The sequence below is a fragment of the Muntiacus reevesi genome, chromosome 2 (assembly GCF_963930625.1).
Source record: "Muntiacus reevesi chromosome 2, mMunRee1.1, whole genome shotgun sequence".
Classification (NCBI taxonomy): domain Eukaryota; kingdom Metazoa; phylum Chordata; class Mammalia; order Artiodactyla; family Cervidae; genus Muntiacus; species Muntiacus reevesi.
In genome coordinates, this window is record NC_089250.1 from 144,846,251 (window position 1) to 144,867,950 (window position 21,700).

Here is a 21,700-nt window from a genome sequence, read left to right on the forward strand (position 1 = left end):
ACCATCCTAATGGATATAAGGTGGTAACATATTGTAGTTTTGATTTGCATTCGTCTCATGATCAGTCATGTTGAGCATCATTTCATGTGCTTTTTAGCCATTTGTATATCTTCTCAGTTAATCTCTATTTTGGTTCCCGGCTGGCTCAGGTGGTAGAGAATCTGCCTGCAATGCAGGAGACCCAGGTTCGATCCCTGGGTTGGGAAGATCCCCTGGAGGAGGGCATGGCAACCCACTCCAGTATTCTAGCCTGAAAAATCCCCATGGACAGAGGAGCCTGGTAGGCTACAGTCCATGGGGGTCTGACTTAGCACAGCACAATCTCTGTTTAAGTCCTTTGCCCGTTCTGAATAACTGACACCTCTACCTTTCATGTATACAGTGAAGTTACTACTGCTCACGCACTTGTTCATGGCACATCAGTGGCACTTTTGGGCTGTTGCTTTCTTTACTTCCCGATGTCTGCCTTGTCCCTCAGCTCCCGTAAATCTAGAATCTACACATAGGATCTATTTGTGTGTTGATTTTTAGAAATGGGGCAGAATTTGAAAACTGCATGACAGTATTTCAGTACCTAATCTTATTTCAAAAAAATTCTCTTTGCAGACATACAACAGCTGTGCCAGACTCTGCTTAAATCAAGAGACAGTATGTCTAGCAAGCACTGCTATGAAGACTGAAAATTGTGTGGCCAAAGTAAGTAATATTACACATTAATAAATGTTATGTCATGTCATAACAATGGTTTATGTATAGATATCTTTACTCAGTATTGCTATTAAGGAGTATTATAGGATTGTTAGAAAGAATACAGCAGGCATCATTATGTCCAAAGCAGATTGCAAGTTGAAGTTTCTATCTCTTCAGTAGCAGCAGAATTTTTTGATTGCGTGCTCTGGTCACACTTTAGTCTAATTCACATTTGTTGCTTGACACTAATTATGGATTATTACAAATAAGATTTGTGTGGGACGTCCCTAACTGTCCAGTGTTTAAGACTCCCAAGCTTCAACTGAAGGGGGCACAGGTTCGATCCCTAGTTGGGGAACTAAACATCCTACATGTCAGTTCAGTTCAGTTCAGTCACTCAGTCATGTCCAACTCTTTGTGACCCCATGAACTGCAGCATGCTAGGCCTCCCTGTCCCATCACCAACTCCCAGAGCTTGCTCAAACTCATGTCCATCGAGTCGGTGATGCCATCTAACCATCTCGTCTTCTGTCGTCCCCTTCTCCTCCTGCCTTTAATCTTTCCCAGCATCTGGGTCTTTTCAAATGAGTCAGCTCTTTGCATCAGGTGGGCAAAGTATTGGAGTTTCAGCTTCAACATCAGTCCTTCCAATGAATACTCAGGACTGATTTCCTTTAGGATGGATTGGTTGGATCTCCTTGCAGTCCAAGGGACTCTCAAGAGTCTTCTCCAACACCACAGTTCAAAAGCATCAATTCTTCAGTGCTCAGCTTTCTCTATAGTCCAACTCTCACATCCATACATGACTACTGGAAAAACCATAGCTTTGACTAGACGGATCTTTGGCCAAAAAAAGAACAGATTTGTGTTAAAAAAAAAAATTATTTATGTAAGTCCATTGATGGTTTTAAAATGTAATTAGGTATAGAGTACACCTTTGTAGGATTGTGAAATATACTATAGAAAATCCAGTTATTTTATATCACTGTTAATATTTATTGAGTAGCTATTGATAAATATATTGCTTTGGAGGTCTTGATCTGACTGGACAAGTATGTTTAATCATGCATATGGAGCTACTTTTTTCTCATGTATAAATGTTTGCTGTATCAATAGACTAGATACAAAAAATAATCTTAGGTATTAGAGATCTTACAATCTAACAAATGTAACAAATATGCCTCAAGTTCTCCATCTCAAATTACTCGGAACTTTGACCTAAATTTACATATCAGCCATTTTGCTTATTCCAGAAGTAAGTGAAATTACCATATGGGCCCTGTTTCCAGACTTTTACTCTGTATATCTACAAAATTACTGCCTTTTATAACTATTCAGGAATTTGTCACTTTTACAACACTCCCAACTTTAACTAATTTAATCTATTGTGTTATACATTCAGGCTGTCTGTTACTATTATTATTAGAACCAGGCTTGGTATCATGTATCTGCATTCTTTGCTACAAAAATCGAAGGATGGCAATATTTTTTATTTTGTTTTATTTCTTAAAACATGTAGTTTCAGTTGGTAAAGGACCTACTTTATCAACTGGAAATATATCATGCAAAATATAACCTTTGAGAATGATCCATAGAGAAATGTCGAAATTTATTAAAAATTATGGTGAAATAGGTAGAATTAATTAGTTAAGTTCATAAATTAGAACATCTTAATGATTTACCGCAAAGTCTGAATATTACAGTTTAACATATTTATTTTTTCAGTCATATAGTCACAGCCATCAAGTGCTGATTCACCCTGTTTTGTATCCAACATTTGTACATTGAGATGAGGGACCAATAATTTGGGCCTTTGAAAATAATCTGTTTATTTTTTGGCCATGGTGTTCTCAGTTTTCATCACAAGTGGGTAACTTCTGGCTAAACAAGGTAAAATCTTGGCATGAGCACTGATCCAAGGACAGGGTGATGATTTTAATGAGTTTCATTGAGAGCTGGCCAAGTGAGCATCTGTTCCTTTTGTTTTCTCAATACTTTGTAAGCCAGTATCTCTAAGCTACATAGTTATGTTGGTGTATGTCTGTATGATGTTTTTTTTCCACCCTGCTCCTACCCTCTACTTCAGTGGTGCATGTAGGCACAATGGCATAATTTCTTCTATGCTCTTGGGTGAGGAAATAAGTTTGCTCGTTGCTGCTCATCAGTCTGTTTTTGTTGCTCCCAGATGGTGACCCTCTCATCCCATTCTTGCTTGTTTTAACATTACTCTGCCACCTATATCTTTTCATTGTCTCCTTAAATATACTAGTTTAATAATGATTTCTTTATTTCCTGTTGGAACCCACTTAACTTTCTGGTTTCTTTTATTGAGACACATCTTCATCTTTTGTTTCATTGCTTCAGATTTGAGCCAAATAATCTGTTGGTCAAGGCAAATAAGAACATGTAGCTGAAAAAATTTCTTTCTTGCAACAGTTTCCAGTGAGGTGCAATAACATGGGAATAGGAAAAGAGTTTTCCCTTTTTTATTTGCATATTTTATATGTATCTCAGGATTCTGTGCTGCTGCTCTTGGCCTCATTTATTGCTTGCCCTTTGAAAAATAATGAGTTACCATTATTTTTGTAGGTCTGTAAGCTTGTCCCTATTTCATGCTCTTCACCTTTAGCCTTTAACTGGATAGTTTCACCTGCTGTACTTTATATGGCTATGGTTTTTAGCTTGGTGCTGGTATTTATTATTGATTCAGACTGTGCTCCACAGTGGCCTTGAATGTCCAGTCATCTCCATGGAGAGCAGCTATAGTACAGTGATATCAACCATTTTTGTCCTCTAGTTCAAAACAACTAATTCTGATAGGAGTGACTTTGGTTTGGGTGGAAATGGTAATTGAAGTCTAAGATCTTATTGAATACTGTTTATATGAGTTTTAGAGAAGACATTAATACCAATTAGTTCCTTTAAATATAGCAATACTGTTAGGTTTGGACCCCTGACCTAACCTATGTATGAGACTCTTCTTTGCCAGGGGTATCTTAAAATACATGTTTTATAATAGGTCTATGAAAAGAGACCCTTAGTCTTCTTTAGAATACAAGAAAGTAAAGTTGTAAGGCAAACTACAGCTACTCTGGGTTAATCATAATCATTGAATCTCTAAGAATGAGTCTTAAGAAAATATTTTAAGATAAAAATGGAGAAAGAGGCATTTCACAGTATAACTTAATCCAAGTAATATTTGGAGGCATTGAGATGTTTTTTATTTCTTCCATAGCCTTCCTTCTTACTAATTATAGCCCTGTAGTTCATGAGATTTGTGTTTGGAACATGATAAGCTCTGTGTTTATTGTAGCTTTAAATGGACAGTCATTATTGACTGCCAACTTAGTCTTTAAAATCAATAATCATGTTGTACCTAATTGTCAGCCTTTGTGATGTTTTTTAATTGGTAAGGAAAGCTAACTGGAAAAATAAAGAGCATTAATTTTTATCTTTTTATTGACTTTATTTAATTATGAAAATTTTTGGTTTCAAGCTTTTCCATAATACACCCTTCCACACACACATACAGTTAAAACTGAGTTGTTTTGAACCATCTGCCTAGATTTCTGCCTGGGTCAGAGAAGTTCTGCCTCTCTGTATTTAGAAAATAAACCCCTTTCACAGGCCTTTGTAGATGTGTTCTGTATGATAGTAGTTGTTGTTTGTTGTTACTGTTTTTACTTCAGACTAATAATCTTTTTGCAACTGACTGAGACAGAAAAATGTGATGTTCCTTTCCACTCACTCCAGATTTTGATAGAAGACTTGTTTTATTTATTTCCAAAATTATATCCGCAGGAAACAAGCTGTTTAAATTCAGATTATGCTGAAGCAAAATGGTCCTGGTATGAGAAGCAACGTGCTGTTTTACGAGCACAGAGTCCCTTTTCTCATAACTGATTGATAGTAAATATTTTCCTGAAGAATTATTGCCAACCATGAACAGTACAACTGTTTCACTTTTTTTCTGTGCTACTTGCTGTACCAGCCATTGTCGGTAATTAAGATCTACAATTCACAATGCAGACGTTTGCACTTCCTCTGGGTCTGTGCTATTTATAAGGCATTTCAGCTGTTCAGAGTTTCTTTTGAGTTTTAAACTACATGTTAACAGGCTTCTTTAATATACTGTTCCACAAGTAGCATGTCAGATGGTTCTATGCACAAGCTCCTCTGTTGGGTCTAAAGAGTAGCTTTGTGGAGAATATATTAAGATTTAACCATATCACTGAGGCTGATGTGATTGGAAAAAGTATAAGATATACATATTATAAGTATTATAAAGTGAAGTATAAGCATTACACATTAGGCTCATTGCTGTTTTAAAGAGGCAGGAATTAAGTTCAGAAGTAATACTTTTTGTCTTTAAATATTTATATGAATTTAATGAATGCTAATGGGGGTGACAGAGAAGTGCTGAGAAATACTAGTACAGTGACTTTTCCAAGCTCACTTTGAAGTAATAATATTATCAAGGATCTCATTATAGATAAAGACTGTGTATTTGGTCTGACTAAGGATATGAGAATATGTAACCTTCTAGATGTGCATGATATTTAAGAATACAAACACAGGGCACCAAAATGGATCAGCAGATTGACTGCGCATTTGTTGTGTAATCAGCTTTAGGAATCCTAAGTAGCATATGCCACTGGAGGAGAAAGTGTAAACAGGAATCCTGATCTGTATTAAAACTGGTAAAATTCTAAGTCATTTTCAACCATTTCAACAAAGTTAATTAAAAAGAAAAGTCAAGACCCCAGTGAGAATCTTCATGCATTATGGTCTAGAGTAACAGACCATAATGCATGAAGACTTGCTACTTGGACTCATTGTTACACATACAAGAAAAAGAAACTGCAAACAAAATATGTTAAACTTTGCCCTGAGTGGGGAATCAGGCTGACTGTTTTTAAGCCTGAAGTCAGAGGCATTGATTCTGCACATCGGCCACCAGCATCTTCAGCAGAGCAGAGCTGCGGAGAAAGGCAGGATAGGGGTTTCAAGAGCTGATTTCTTGATGGCTCCTTGAATAGACAGAACTTAGAGCTTTTCCAAGGCAGTTTTGTTTGCCAGAACCTAAGCTTTCTGTAGTTCTTTTGAACTATGGTGTTTCTGTAAACTTTTTCCCTTCAGTGAATTGTTTATGAACCAATTTTTAGATATCAGCAGTGTCTCAACTGTTGGGAACCACTGATCTATCTGACTGAGGCACTTCAAGATGCTAGAACGTATTCACATTTCTATCTAGCCAGGGTGCTAATAAGATTGAGTTTGTCTTTGTGGGTTGATCTAGATTAGCATGAGATGAGCCCAGTCAGTGTCTCCCTCAGTGAAAAAGGAAAGGTTTGGAGAGAGCGGGAGGAAGGAAGGAAGTTTTTCATCAAGAACTGACTGCAGTATTGCCTGCTGATGCATGTCGGATCACCCGCACCGAGAGATCACATGGCTTCTCCAAAAGTCAAACGATCAATTCGCCTCGTTTTGGCTCTGTACTTAATGCACAAACAGTGCGATCTGCGGGGCTGTAATTGCATTGTTAGGGCCAAGGAACAAGCCTGTGCCTTTTCAGCAGACAGCTGGCAGGGAGAGAGGCATGTTGTTAGGAAAGAGAGAGGCAAGGCAAATAAAATTACTGCTAACGCTCAGAGATCGGCAGGAGTCCTACTTGCCTAATCTTACCGGTGGGAGCAAGCGGCTGTTGTAATCCAATTATAGCAGCATAAGCAATTTGTTAGACACTCCGCATAATGTAACAATTTCCCAATAAACTCTGACTTGTAATAACGTCGGCAAGAGTCCGCATAAATCTGCCCGAATGGTGGGGGCTGGAGCGTTCGGCTGGGGGCTTGTAATTGGCGCCATCAGCACGTTTTGCGGAGTGCAGTATGGTGCAGTCTTTTAGTGCAGGAATTTTAAGGAGAAAAGCATGGCACACGTTTCTTAGAAAAAGAAAAGTGGCCATTAAAAGGGGAGCAGCAAGAAGGGCATACTCTTGTCTTCACATTACCTAGGAATCTTAGTATAGAAAGAAAACAAGAAGAGGCCATGTTTCCTTCTAATTCTAAATGGGGGAGTGGGGGTAGAATGTGTGGATTAAATTCCTTTATTTAAAAGGCATCAGTTTCTGTTATTTAAACCCTCCTTCTCTAGCACCTCTCCCCACCAAGTGCCTTTCAGGCAGCATTTAGATAACATTTTTACAAAATGTTCTTAGCTAGGCAAGCCTAGAAATGCCAAATTAAAATATATTTTCTTCTAGAGTTTAGCATTCTCTTTACAACAGGAAAATATATTTTCTTTATGCCCAGGACAAATCTTTTAAAGATATTATCTCATTGACTATCAAACTTTTGTACAGAATTCTGTCTTCTGCTTTAAGAAACATGTCTTAATGAAGGGTTTAAAACCCAGATAATTGTTTGCTTAGCTGGCTTTATTATGCTTCTTATTTTCTAATTCTGAAAATATATTGTGAATTTCTATGATACTAGGATTAGTAATCTTTCTTGTTGAAGACTAACATTGTATAAGAATACAGTTTTTATTGTTTAGACCTATACCTGGATGATCATTATAAAAATCATTTTGATTCCTAAGTCATAAAATTACTGTTTTAGAAAAATATTTGTTGTTGTGTTGTACAAAGTAGAACCTCTATTACTGATTGATTGATGAGCATCTGTAGTCACAGAATAGTTTCTTATTATACAGGGTATAGGGGGTGGAGAGTGCTCTCATATTTGAGTTAATAGATTTTCATGCTACTGTGTGTATACTAAATGTTATCTACTTCCTTGTGTGCTCGCTTCGGCAGCACATATACTAAATGTTATCTACTTTCTTGTGCCAGCCCAACTCTTCATTGTTGTTAATTTGTGTCAAAACCAAGCTTATGAAATAAGTACAGAATTCTTCAAAATATCATGTTGCTGTGGGTATTATTACAATAAATATTTACTTTCAGTATAAACATTTCCTTCTAGTGAAGCAAATACCTCCTTGTTTGAATGGAGCTACATCAATAAACTGCAGTGCCTCTAATAAAGCCACTCAGTGTCTGAGTTTAACTAATGGCTGATTTTCATGGCTTTGACAGTGAGCTGTGTGCGTTATTTTCTCCTGATATTGTAAAAATAATGAGAGCAAATTAGAACAATCAGTTTACACAGATAGCTCCTGATTGGAGGCGATGGGCAATATGGCAGCAGGTAATCCATCTTCGGGCTCCTGTCACATTAACTTCAGCAGTGTGAAAAGATCAGGTGGGGTAAGCAGGGATCCTGCCCAATCGGAACACTGAAATTAATGAGAAGAGCATTGTTCTGTGATCAACCTTTTAATTAGCAAGACTGGAAACAGAGGGAGTGATGAAGGCAACACCACAGCTGCACAGTGCCAGGCACAATTCCTGAAGAGGAAATGAAAAAAAAACTTTGGGTTTTACATCACACGTTGCAGTATATACAGGCATTTTGGAGCTGGTTTGCAAACTTAAAGAAATACTACCTATACACTTGAAACTAATATAATGGTATATGCCAATTTTACTTCAACTCCAAGAAAGAAAGAAAAGGCTGCCTACTTTCCAAAGTATTGTCACAAATATGGTTGCTATATTAATGATTTATAGATGGTAATTCTATCAGGGGTCGTTGAGAACTTTGATTACCAGTACACTTTCTCCAGCATTTCACTCTGGCTTTTAACCTTTGATTTTTAAAAAAATCAAGTAACCAGAGAAATTAAAACTTAAAAAGGTCTACCTTGTCAGCCTCCCAACGTTACACCTCTCCAATATAGTTTTCCTTGCAATTAGCATATGGGTTTTCTGATTTGGAGGACTTGTCATTTTTAATTGTTTTTGAAAGGACCCTCATCCAGGCGTAAGCTATGGCATGTTTAAGTTTTGTTCCATTCCTGATTCTGTTTATTAGGAAATTCACTATTTGGTTTTTTTCACTGTGCCATTGATATCTTCGTGTGGGGGACTGTGTTACTTCAATTTATATAATTGAGAATTGAATATCAATGAATGGTGTCTATAAAAGGAAGAGGGAGAAAAAAATCCAGGTAGTAACTGAAACTAAAGGCTAGTTCATCCACTTAACGCTCACTTTTACTAAAACAGTAACCTTGTTAATCATCCCTGAAATATTAGGAAGTATGGTATAAGACTATGAAAGACATTAATGAGCCAGATTTTCTCTACCAAATCAGCGCCCATTTTCTTGGCTGCCTTTGGCAGGCTTTGACTTTGGGAAAATAGACAAGGCAACCAGGATTTGTAGTATTTCAGAATTTGTATCTTTAGTGGTTTACTGTAAAAGCAAGTAATATAGTCTATGTAAATGAATTCTGATATCTCCCAAAGATACATAAAATAAATTTGTTTTCTTGATATTAATAGTTGTTTTAGGGGCTTATTTAAAGTAATAATATGTAAAAACTAGTTAACAGGTACCCGTCTGAGTATAGAATTAACAGAAAAGAGCCTATAGTATGAAATATTCAGGTTAGGTGTAAACTAATTTTTTTTTCATAGTTAATAGAACTTTTAACATAATATATATAACTAATGGAAACTCATTATTGCAACCCTATGATACTGTAGTTGCAGAATGAGTCCCTGATATTCTACTTCTTTGCAAAACTCATAGAACAAAGGCCCTTCACTTCCTCCTAGTACCCATCTCCCTGCCTTCTTTCCCCCTCTAAAAATCTTCAGTACTGCTCTTGCAGTTCTGTCAGAAACTTGGGTTTTTTTTAACCAATAATGAGCTTTTCCTGAAAATATTTAGTAAGACTTAAATGTATCAGTATTTTAGAATCAGTCGCTTAATACTAAATAGTCTTTAGAACTTCCCCCCTACACTGTCTAAGAGATCTGTGCTACTGTGTATATTAATATGTTAAAACCCACTTGTTAGAATTTTGCGTGATTACTTTTCTACATTCCTTAATCTAGAAGAGAGATTTTTATTCTTACACTTTTATGGATTGTTGTGGCTTTTCATTCTCCTTTCTCCTAGTTTGACAGTTCCAGAAGCCTAGGTTCATAAGCTCTCCATGAATAAGTACGTTCTTAGTCATATGGTGTAAATAGATCACTTATAAAGCTTGTGAAACCGGAGCTCTCCTTTTGAACCTTTCAGTACTCATGAGCTCAGTATTCATACATGTAAAATTTTATTCTTGTGTCATGACTTCAGTTTCTTGTAAGGCAAATGAGCTATGAATTTAAATGACTGTACTAAGTTTCTACAAAAATTAAATTGTGTTTTTCCATTTTGCTACATTTGTGGAATTCCATCTGACCTAATGATCTTGCCGTATTTGTTCTTGTTGTTAGAGCTCTCTTCCAGTAAGATTTATTTCTTAAGATCAGTGTTAAAATAGATGGTTTTTTTTTTTTTTTTTTTTGAGGGCATCTTGTTTTGTTCGTTTATACTGGTAATAGCAGAAAATTCTAACTGACTGAATGACCAGGAAACTCTCTTTTAATTTCCTTACAGAGACAGAGTTGCCAAGTCACCTTAAATTCTACTAATCCCAAATCTCATCAGTAAGGTTTTCTTTAGAGAAAATTTCATTAGTCTAGTCCTTTGGAGCTCACCTAATACTCCCTTATTTAAAGTTCTTATGTATGGAACCAGTTGTATCTCTGATGCTACAATAATCTTTTCTAAATTCCTCATCGCCCTCAGTTATTAGTTTGGTATATATTCCTAAATACGGAATTTTTAAAGATCCATTTTCTTTTTCTTGTATCTTCAGAATGAAGATATTTATTTTTACTTTTGTACTACTCTATGCAAATGTAAATGCTTATTACTCAGTAGTAACCTACCTTATAAATACTGGTCTTTAAAGGATTGAAGATGACCTCATGTCATTGTACTTAGTATCAGTGTGGTAACCTTAATATGAGTCTGGTACAATCAGTTGGTGGTGGTAACCTTACCTTAGTAATTGTTTTATCAATAGAAGTTGTTTTGGAATACAAATCTCATCTGAATCTCTGTGTCAGGATTTACAGTGTAAACATATGTTGGCAGTCCTTTTACACCAAGAACTTATTTTTCCTGGTTAAACTTGGTAATTAGTTTTATCAGTTTTTTTTTTTTTAAATGTCCCTTCAAAGTCCAGGCTCTGTGTGATTATACTTCAGTAAATGTATTTTTTTTTTGTAAGCATGCATGCTTTTAAACAGTTGGGTGATTATAAAGACAGGATGAGGGTATATGAATTAATAGTTGGACTTTGAATCTCTTGTCTGTTTCAGACAGTAAAGAGGAGGCTTGGGACAATGCGTAATTAAGAAACAGGTTCATCAAAAGCAAATGAAGCAAAAAGCAAACAAACATGACTATTATTCTGTGTGTGTATGTGTATATAAAATCTCCCTAGGTATTCTCTAATGGAAAGAATAGAAGTTTTTGATAGTTAAGATTGACATATAAATATATGTAAGAAGCACTTGCTCACCATGATAAATAGAAATGTTGAAATATTTCTAGAAGAATGAACATAAATTTAATTATGTTTTATACCTCGGACATCACTTCTTTAACTTTATCCACATTTTGGAATATCTAATAGCATAAGAAATTTAATTGTAAAGATTAAAAGAAACAAGAAACAAAACTTGGGAGCAAGCCTAAAGGAAAATATAGAGAGAAAACCGTGTTTAAAGAGAGATGGTTCCTACAGTGTTAACTATGGAGTGTGTAGCGTGACTCTGTAATGGAATATCATGGCAGGGGGTATAATACTGTAAATAAGATGAATATGCCACTTGTGGATTAATGGGCAACCTAAAGAGTGGCTTTATTTACATCTATTTGTGAGGTTCATTTCCAGTTTGTGTATTTTTTCTTATTCTTATGGTTGGCGTACTTAAAACCTGATGGATTAGGGAACTTAAAAAAAATCAGTTTCCTTGAATCTTAATATGTGTGGGTTTGGGGCTTCTTTTTTTGGTAGGATTAGTTTTTTGTTTTTGTTTTTGTTTTTTTACTTCAAATTTGATAGGTTGAAGGAATTTTCTTTTTCCTCTAGGTAATTAGAGAAGAGGTAGGTTCTGAATATAAGTCCAAGAAATATAACTACTTTTTATGTTTTACATTTTGATAGGTAATAGGTGTAGACATCATATTACAGACTATAGTAGATTCCATTTGCAATAATAAAAGGATATGGGAAATTTGAATACATCTAGCCTGGACACTATAGGAGCCACTGTCTCAACATTATAACATGAGAACATGCAGTAAAAGTAGATCCTAAGTGAGAGCTTTATATAACTAATTTTTAAAATTTGTTTTATTGAAGTATAGTTTATTTACAAGTTTGTGTTCATTTCTGCTCTATAGCAAAGTGATCCAGTTATACATAAATATACATTCTTTTTCATATTCTTTTCCATTATGGGTTATCACAGGATATTGAATATAGTTCCTTGTGCTATATAGTAGGACCTTGTTTATTCATTCTATATATAATTGTTTGCTTATACAAGTAATCTTTTAGTCAGCTATTTAGGTTGCTCTTGGTTTCCAATTAATGCTTTTATTTAGTTCTCTTGAAACTTTAGAAGTTTGAATTTTAGAGTTTTTACTCTGCTTCTCCTCAATTGAAAATATATGGTAGAAGTTACCTATAAAAGGCAAATTGTATGCAAAAATAAATTGCCTTCAATGTGGAGTTTTAGTAGAATTAATTTTAACTTGCAGAAGGTAGATTCTCAACTTTTATTTGTTGATATATAGTATTTAAAGTATTAAAATCCAGAGATTATGTCATCAGATTTGACAGCCTTTTGCACCATTATTTATTGAATGTTTACAATGTGCCAGACACTAAGGGTTAAGGGTTTTATATACACTCTAACTCAAATCCCGACAATGATCTCATTAAGCAAACACAGCCCCATTTTATATACAGATTAACTATAACTGAGAAGTATTAAGCAATTTGCCCAAGATATGTTGCAAAACTAGAATCTGAACTCAGACTATCTGACCCCATGTCTGTGTGCTTTCAGTCACTGTGTTTAGTGTTTTAGTACATAGAAATTAGGCCAGATGAAGCAAATGTGTGGGGATTTTCTAAAAAGTTTTCTGTGGTGCCTATTAAGTGTTAGCAATTCATTAAAAAGTAGCCATGACTTGGAAAACACAGAAGTATGCAAATTGGTTCTGTAAAATCATGATATAGTAATACATTTTAGGTTTGGGTTCTCCTCTTACACTTACAGTGCTGATATTTTCCTTTTCAGCATTCCATATGAGATAAAATTTTAAAATATGTCAATTAGCAACCACAAAAAAAGTAGAACTATTAAGTGAACCTTGTAATCTCCTCTTACTATCTGGGCTTTTCTTTTCAGGCTTTTGATTGTGTGTAATAAAACTGTTGCTTAATTAATGCCAGGGTTCTGAGGCCTTTGGATGCCACGAAAGAGAGTGAAGTGTAGAAACCAAGAGGCAGCATCAAATAGCTTTTCTGTTGTGTTAATTTAGATCTGTCATTCTTGTTCTAGTTCATGATATATGGCTCCCAGCAGATACTAGGTGAATTAAAAGAGAAGCAGTAGTGGATCCTATCTTAGGAAAAACACAACTCATGATTGAAGCTCTCAGTAGCTTAATGAATCACTGTTTTCAGATAATATTTCACCCCTAGTTTGAGCTGCCCTTGGAGTGAATGGCCGTGTTATGTGACCAGCAGACATGATGCAAAACCAAAGTAAGTGGTAACTTGGCATCGTGGCTTTGTGGTGGTATGTGCAGGAAAGATCAGTGCTGACATCCATGCCGTACTATCTTTGGCAGAGCAGTGCTTGTGTGTAACCAGAGCATGAGAGAGGAAGTCGTACTGACTTGTATTAATCTCCATTTAAAATGCTAACAAAAAAATGATAAAAATTTCCTTTGGAAATTGCTAAAGTTTCCTATGACTTTAGACATACTTTTTGAGAGATCTGTATGCTAAAAAAAGGTTTATAGGAAATATTTCTTATTATAGCTCAAAAATGTTGTTTCTTTAGTATGCAGAATAATGAATAACACATAATAGTCTTGGCTAAAGTGAGCATACTTTAAGATAATTCTTTATATTCTCTATTTTTAATTCTCTCCTTGATTCAAGGAACTTACTAATTAACTGGTTTTCTATGTGTATTAATTTTAACCAGAGTGTTGATAAGCAGTGTTTCTTTCAGGGAGGGGAAGATTTAAAACCCAAAAATGGAAAAGGAAGCCCTTTTTATTTCTGGCTACATTCCCAGATGGTGTGTATTATTATCATTGAACTTTCAGAGACTGCTCAAATTCTGCCTGAAATGTGTAGGATTGCAACATCATAACTAAATTATACTTTCTGGCATATCCAAACATGAAACAGACATTCCTGAGTGGAAACATTGATAACATAATTTCCATTGGTTAAGGTTTCTGTGGAGAAGGGAGTTTACAAGCATGGGAAAAGAATACAGGCTAATTTGAATAGCCTCTATTGTCCAGGGGGTTATTTAATGCTAATAAATACTTGTTTTAGAATGGATGGAACTAGGTTAAGTGTTTACAGCCAAACCTTCCTCTTCTCCTCCACTGAAGAGCAGGGTTCTCCTAACACTGACCTACTTTGCTCTTATCTGGTACTATACGTACAATGGTTGTGAAGCCATGAAGAGAAAAATTGATGAAGATTAGCACAAGAATTTTTTAGTAGGAAGTGCCGGGTAGCATGCTTCTTTGTTGGTGAGACATAAATGTTGCCACAAATTATGAATAAATGCTCCAAATTCTCTAATATTATAGCAGTTATAACCATTTTTAAGCCTCCTTTCTAAGTAGATATTTCTCTCCTGGCTTTCTGTATTATGAACTTTACAAAACTGGCTTAGGCAGCCTATTAATTATTCATACCATAGCAACAATTAAAGCAAATTAAAAATAAAAATCGCCATATTGCATTTAACCGTGGGCAGCACCAAACTGTGTCAGCTCTGTAAGGGCCTGTGATGTTTCCTTAGTTAAAAGTGCTAGAGGGAGCGCTAACCTTGTTCAGAGTAGTGGCATATGGGAACAGTTGTCTGTATGTGTCCAAAGGGTTGTAAGTGAAAATAGAGGCTAAAGCTGTGCCATGGCAAAATTGTAAATCTTTTTTATAGAACTCCCTGTTTCCTTTATATCAGAAAATAAGGGTTAGGGCTATGTATCTGTAACCAAACAGGACTTTATCCACCCTTATTTCTCTTTTTATGAATACAATTAGTTGTTTCCAATACAGTATTCAGGAGACCCTGAGTTTGGCTGAGTGAATTTTCACAAAGTGAACGTATCTGTGTAACCACTAGCAAGATTAAAAAAAGGAAGAGGAGGAAAGGAAAAAACCCGTACCAGAAACCCACTCCTACCTTCTTTGTCATTCCCCTCCCAAGGCTAGCCATTCTCCTCACTGCTTAACATCATGTGTTAGTTTTGCCTGGCTTTGAACTTTGTGTAAATGGAGTCATACAGTGTACATTCTTTACTGTCTAACTTACTTCCCTAAACATAATGTTTTTGAGAATCATATTATTGCATATAGCTGTAATTTATTTATTTTCATTGATGTGTAGTATGTCATTATGTATATTTACCAAATATATGTGTCCATTCAGATTTTGATAACTGCAAAATTTTTTGGTATGTATCTTTTGGTCAGTATGTCCAGTGAATACATGTATTCTGTTGTGTGTGTCACTAGGAGGGAAATTAGAATTTCCTGACTGGTGGTACCAATTTATACTCTCTCCAGCAGTTAATGAGAGTTCCATTAGGCACTTACACATAGGAAGTCGTCAATATATTTGTTTAAATGAGATAACTCAGTACACACAAAAATTCCCCAAGTTGTAGTTTTCTCACCCAGAGCCTTTGAGCTGTTCTTACAGTCTAATCACATCTTAAATTTTCTTTTTTTCTTCACAGTTCTATCCCCAATCACATCAGCTAATGGTGGCCAGACAAGTTAGCATATTTTAAAATATTCCAATTCATATTTCCCTTTCCTGGGGAATTTGGTATGGAGTTTCAGTTAAAATTTTACTTTCAAAGTTTGACGGGCAGGTCCTGATACAGGCTGAATTGCTGAGATGGTCTCTACATACCAGCAAATGATAACAATTACCTTCATTAGGCATTTATGTGCCGGACCCTGTGCTTAGTGTTTTATACATAGCTTCCTTTATTACAGCAGCTAATATATCACTTTGTCCTTGAGGACACTTGATGGCCTTTGGAATCTGACAGAAAAAGGTGTCTCAGGTAAAGCTGGCTGTGGGCTATAAGGCTGAAAATTAAACCAGCAGAGAGCAGCAGCCATCAGATCATGACCACTATAATCTTGATAGAAAGCATTAAGAGGATCCCAGTAATTTTTTCATATCTATTTGCAGACTCTTCATGTAGCCCTACTATTTTGATTTGGCCCTAAATAAGACAAACTGATGTATTAAATTGATAAAATATTTTATCTTCCTGTGAAATAAAGGAATTTTTAATAGGTACATTTATTTATTTACAATTTTCTTAAACACCTTAAATATCAGGAACTATAGAGGAAGATGGAGAACAAAATGGCAACCCATTCCAGTATTCTTGCCTGGAGAATCCCGTGGACAGAGGAGCCTGGTGGCCTACTGTCCATGGGATCGCACAGAGTCGGAACGACTGAAGCAACTCAGCATGCATGCATGCACTGGAGAAGGAAGTGGCAACCCGCTCCAGTGTTCTTGCCTGGAGAATCCCAGGGACAGAGGAGCCTGGTGGGCTGCCGTCTATGGGGTCGCACAGAGTCGGACACGACTGAAGCGACTTAGCAGCAGCATAGAGGAAGATGGATGGGGAAATAAGAGAGTAAATTATGAAAGAAATGAGGCACATTGAGACACAAAGTGTCACAATATCATTAAGTCTTCAGATCTGTGTCAGCCCTGAGAAAAGTTACACCATAAAGTTTTAAATTCTTAACTATGGAATATTTTAGTCTCCAGTAAAGTAAAAGAATAATAAGGTTACCTGTGTAACAGTCACATTCAGAATGATAGCATTTCTTTGCATTAAAAGCTCAATTGTTGCAGGAAAGTTTGACTTACTCTTGGGATTTTGGAATATATTGCTTGACTGAATAATATTATGAAAAATACTTCTTTTTGCTTGAGGTGTGTGTTCTTAAACTCTGATATGTTAGTTTTTTAGTAAGAAAATATGAAGAATTATTCTCTTTGTAATTGTATTCCCTCAGCTCTATTTTAATTTACATGGAACTGAACCGTAAACTCAAAATATAAAAGCCAGACTGAGCCTCAGATTATTCCATCCACCCACTCATTTTATAGAGGAGATCCCAAACAGTAGAGACTTAGCCAAGATTACATAGCTAATTAGTGATGGGACTAGGCCACCGTGCTGTCTAACTTCTGCTGTAGAGCCGTTTACATGTGACTCAACTGTAAGAGAACTTTTTGTAGTGGTTTGTTTCCAAAGCATGAAATTTCCAAAGCCTCTGTTTATTCCTTAAACAGAAATTGATAGTAGAGTGCATTTGGCTCTTAGGAAAACTTCACTGAAAAAAGTTGTTATCCTTGCGTTTCATATTTATAGTGCTGCATGTGAGCTTAAGCCACACCTAGGTGAAGTGAAAAATTGGGTAGTAAACCAGGAAGTATCTTTATGTAAACTATTTCGTCCTTTAAGAAAAGCCAAGTTCTGCAAAGAAAAGACCACAGTTCTATTTCTTAAACAAGCTTGTAAACAGTGTGGAAGTAACTATCTTCCTGATTTTCATTTTCTCATCCCACCTTCACTCTTAGTAAACAAACACAAAATCCCTGGTAGAGATTTGTTCCATTTAGAAAAAGAATTTTTTGTGACACTCAAAATTCAGTATTTTCTCCAGAACACCAAAAATCTGCAGTCTCTGGCCCATGAAACCCCATAAAAATAGTACCCATGTGGGGGAAATATAAATAACCTTCAGACAAAATCACAGAGTAATCGTTTTTCTGCTAATTTTTGAAAGAAAAGGAGGATGAGTGCTGTTGACAGCTGGAATTTCAGTCTGGTTTCTGCCCTCTCTGTCTTTGCTGATGACTAAAATGAAGTAAAAAGTCTGAAGGAAGCAAAAGGTACTCTATACCCTACAGGATGGAGGAATCATCCTGTATTTACTGTAGAAATCAGAAAAATGAATTTTCAAAATTAGGGTACTGTGTTTAGAATCTTGTTACCATGCTAATAACTTCCTTATTGTTTTTCCCTCACTAGATTTGAGTGTCGTGGGAGTGTTTTGGCAATTGTTCTGAAAGACTGAAAATGAAAAAAAAAGTCAATGTTCAAATGTCTTTTATTTCATATCATGAAACATATTTCGAAGTCTTGCTTTTGCTCTTTCCAATCTTCTCCAGTTGTTAAATGTCACTCATTGTAATTTTACTCTCATTCTTGAATTTTTACATAGTAATATTTTATGTATTTTTTTACATTAAAATGTTGAAACTAATCTTAGAAAACTGTGGATTAGAGTATTTACTGACAAAGCATCAATGTAGTGATAGTAGCATTCTTATTGGTAAGAGAAGGTCCAAAATATCAGTTTAGAAAAACTATACACTTAACACAACAACTGCATTTTGCAGTCTGGTCTGAAATCTAGTAACTTCTGTGAATTTGAGCAAGTTACTTTGATCACCTCTGCTTAAAAAAAAAAAAAAAAAGCAGATGCTGCATCCAAACTAAGCTTTTTCTGGATAAATTAAGAAGACAATTACCCACGTATTCCAGAGAGAAATGTCTTTTGTCCCTTGATGCTCCAAGGGTTATTAAAGTTTTACCTGCAGATAACCAAGACTTCCAGAAGTTACAAGTCATTTACTTCATTCACTGCAGCTAAGAGAGGCCTGTGCTGCTGCCTCGTAGGATTATTTCTTGCTGCATTTAACATGCATTAACAAGCATTTGGAGGGAGTTGAATTTCTTCTAGAAAGCTGAGTTGGTTTCTTGAGATCCTATCCCAAAAAGCCTTGTATTTTCTTAATCCAGGTTTTGGATGTAGCTTCTCAAAGGCTTTCTTCAGGAGCAAGTTTTACCAAGTCATTGAGACCTTTTTATTGGACAAAAAAATGTAAAGGATTAGTGCACAAAGAGGAAGAGGATAGTTTTTTCTTTTTTATTTTAAATGAACTGTATTTTCCTGTGTCCTTTTTAATTGCATTTTAAGTGTGTCTCTGTGTTTCTCTCTGGCAGCCAGTGCCTCTGTCATCCTGCGTTATTTATTGGTAGAACTTAGCTTTCTGATGTTAAAATAAAGGGAGGATATGAGGGGGAAGTCAGGGAGAAGACTCTTAGTTAAAACTTTCTCATCACAGAAATTTTATTTTGGTACTATTAACATTATTTAACATCCAGATAAGCAACCTCTATCTGAGGAAGTTTACAGAAAGAGCAACAAGATTCCAGACAGTTAAACTTTATTACTCTGCCTGAAACATTAAGTAGCGGTTTAGAAAAATAGTTTTTCATCCCCTCTCCCTCTTGATGTTTATTGTGTGGGAGAGGACCTTTTCGCCTGACAGGCATATTGTTTTTCTTAGGGCAGGTGAACTTAGTAATGCTAGGCCCCTTTTGCATTTGGTTATATTTATTCCTTTTCCCCTCATCTCTCTTCGTCTCATACCTAGTTTCTGTCTCTCCCTCCATCTCTTCCCTAGCCCCTCACCTCTTTCCCCTTAGCCATTTCTTCCTACCCATGCCTAACCTTTCCTTTTCTTTCCTGTCTCTCTCCTACCCACTCTCTACCCATCCCCAGTCAATTTCATTCCTCTCCTTTCTCACCTTTCCTCTCTTCCTTGCTCGCTGCCATCTCCCTCCTTCCCTTCCCTTTCTTCTCACCCTTCCCCATCCTTGTCACTCCTCCTCACCCCCTCCCTCCTTTCTCCTCCTCTTCCTCCTCTCCCCTCCTCTTCCTCCTCTCCCCTGCTTCCTACACCTCCAGTCACTTACAATTCTGTATCCTATGGGATCAGATCTTGACTTCTTTGAGGTGTTCAGCAAAGGAGATAAATTTTGCCTACTCTGATTGCTTTGATGTTATAGACAGAGAATTCTCTAGGTGACATAGAAACACCCTCTCAATCAAATAATGCACTAATAATTTATTTAGACCAGAAAGATACATACCCACCAAAATGTGCATATTATTTGTTGATGATGGAAATTATGGGCCATTTTTGTGTTCTCTGTGCTTCTGTATTTTTCATATTTTCTAAAGTTTGTTATAAATGCTGTTGTTGTTTTTTTAAATCAGTCTTTCTTTGCTTGACCCCACTAATCCTTATTTAAAGAAAGTAAAAAAGAAAAAAAAAAGGAACTAAATTTGACCCTCTGCTGAATGTGAATTTGCCGTTTTAATGTCAGTCTTCCTTTCAACTTTCAAAATGGTGGCCCCTTGATTGCAGCATGAAGCCTTCAGCTTTTGGAGCTAACATATCAGATAATGGATTTTAAAAACTATCTCACAAGTTAGGTTTAAACTCATAAGTCCTGTAAGACCTTTTGTGCCTTTCTCTACTTTTCCTAGAATTTAATTCATATTTTGTTTTATTGGTAATATTTCTGTAATGGGAGGGTGGTCAGTATAACAGATTTAGCAATTTACATACAGATTTGTTTTCAGTCCTGAGGGATAGAGGGGACTGACATTCATGAGCAGATATTCTATTATTGTTACACCTCATTTTTATACCTGTCTATTTTCCTTGCTACCGTTGGTTATTAAAGGCTTAAAATTCATACTGTACTAGGCCATGGTACCAACTTGCTCAGTTAAATGTTAAAATTCCAAATTTAGATTCAAATTTGACCAAAATGGGAAAAAAAAAATCCAGACTGTTTGCTTCTCAGTTGGCTAGCTGAGGTGTGGAAGGCGGATAATGTAAGACTAGATGAAGTTCTCAGGTCAGAGGTATGCATTTCCTAGCTATAGTGTACTTGTTTCAGAAAGGGTTAAATGGTGTAGTTAGTAAATGGTTTTCTAGCTGCAGGGGTTTTTGAGAAGAGATCTAGGAATTCTACAGTTAATTGGATTCTTCAGGCATGGACTTATGGTCATTGAAAAAATTTGAGTGAGTGAAATTCTCTCGCTTTGCTCCTAGATATAGTTCATACAGTGTTTTATTATTTTTTAAGGATTTTATGCCTATTTGTGCTGGTTGAACATTTTATATGATAAACATGACATTTTAAAAGATTTTACACAGTATATTCCCTTGCTTTGTCCTTCTCCCTAATTTTTTTTTTCTTCTTCCCTCATTTCCCCAAGTCTGCATCACTGCTGCTTTTTCTCATTTTTCCCCATCTTGTGAGCAAAGTTTTAACAGTATGTAGAAAGTTAACTGCCTGGAGTCTTTTAAATATAAGTAACACGCAACCAGTAATAAGCTGTCGGTTGTTGTTGTTTTTTATTTTTTTTTTTTGCTGCCTGCAAAGAAACATAAACACAGCGCTCATTTCTGGCAGGTTTTTACTGTCAGAGTTTCTCCTATTATATTTATCTTACAATTTGCCAGGGGGTGAAGTTATTAAGTTTTAGCAGCAGCCATCGATCAAGTTCACAAGTTAACACGATAAAGGCTCTGTGCCGCTCCGATCCGGGGAAATGATGATCCTCACTCGGTAATTAACTAAATGAGAAAGTTAAATCTTACTTGAGAGCTGGGAGAGATGAAAGAGAGGTGTTTGTCAGTTTCTCAGTGGAAATTAGAAGCAGTTTTCTGCAATTCCCTAAGCTGCTGCTCTGTCATATTTTACATAAGCACTGGGAAAACGTCTTGTAATTAGTGCTGTCATGGAGGATTTTTTTTTTTTTTTTGCTGAAGGATGTTGGAATAATTCATTAGATTATCAAGAAAGGCTTGTGTCCTGAAATGATTAGCACAGTGAAATTTAAACCATTAACGATA

At 35.9% G+C, this 21,700-nt stretch overlaps 1 protein-coding gene and 1 non-coding gene across 12 annotated transcripts in view; both read left to right on the plus strand.

Moving 5' to 3' along the window:
- BTRC (beta-transducin repeat containing E3 ubiquitin protein ligase) overlaps window positions 1-21,700 on the plus strand; it is a 174,064-nt gene that overhangs the window by 109,327 nt on the left and 43,037 nt on the right. For all 11 annotated transcript variants that reach the window (XM_065923159.1, XM_065923163.1, XM_065923164.1 and 8 more), the window contains one exon: window positions 607-696. In XM_065923159.1, the coding sequence (XP_065779231.1) occupies window positions 607-696 (90 nt within the window). The remainder of the gene's footprint in view (window positions 1-606; window positions 697-21,700) is intronic.
- On the plus strand, window positions 135-206 carry TRNAC-GCA (transfer RNA cysteine (anticodon GCA)). The gene has a single exon. It is a non-coding gene; the product is annotated as a tRNA-Cys (tRNA).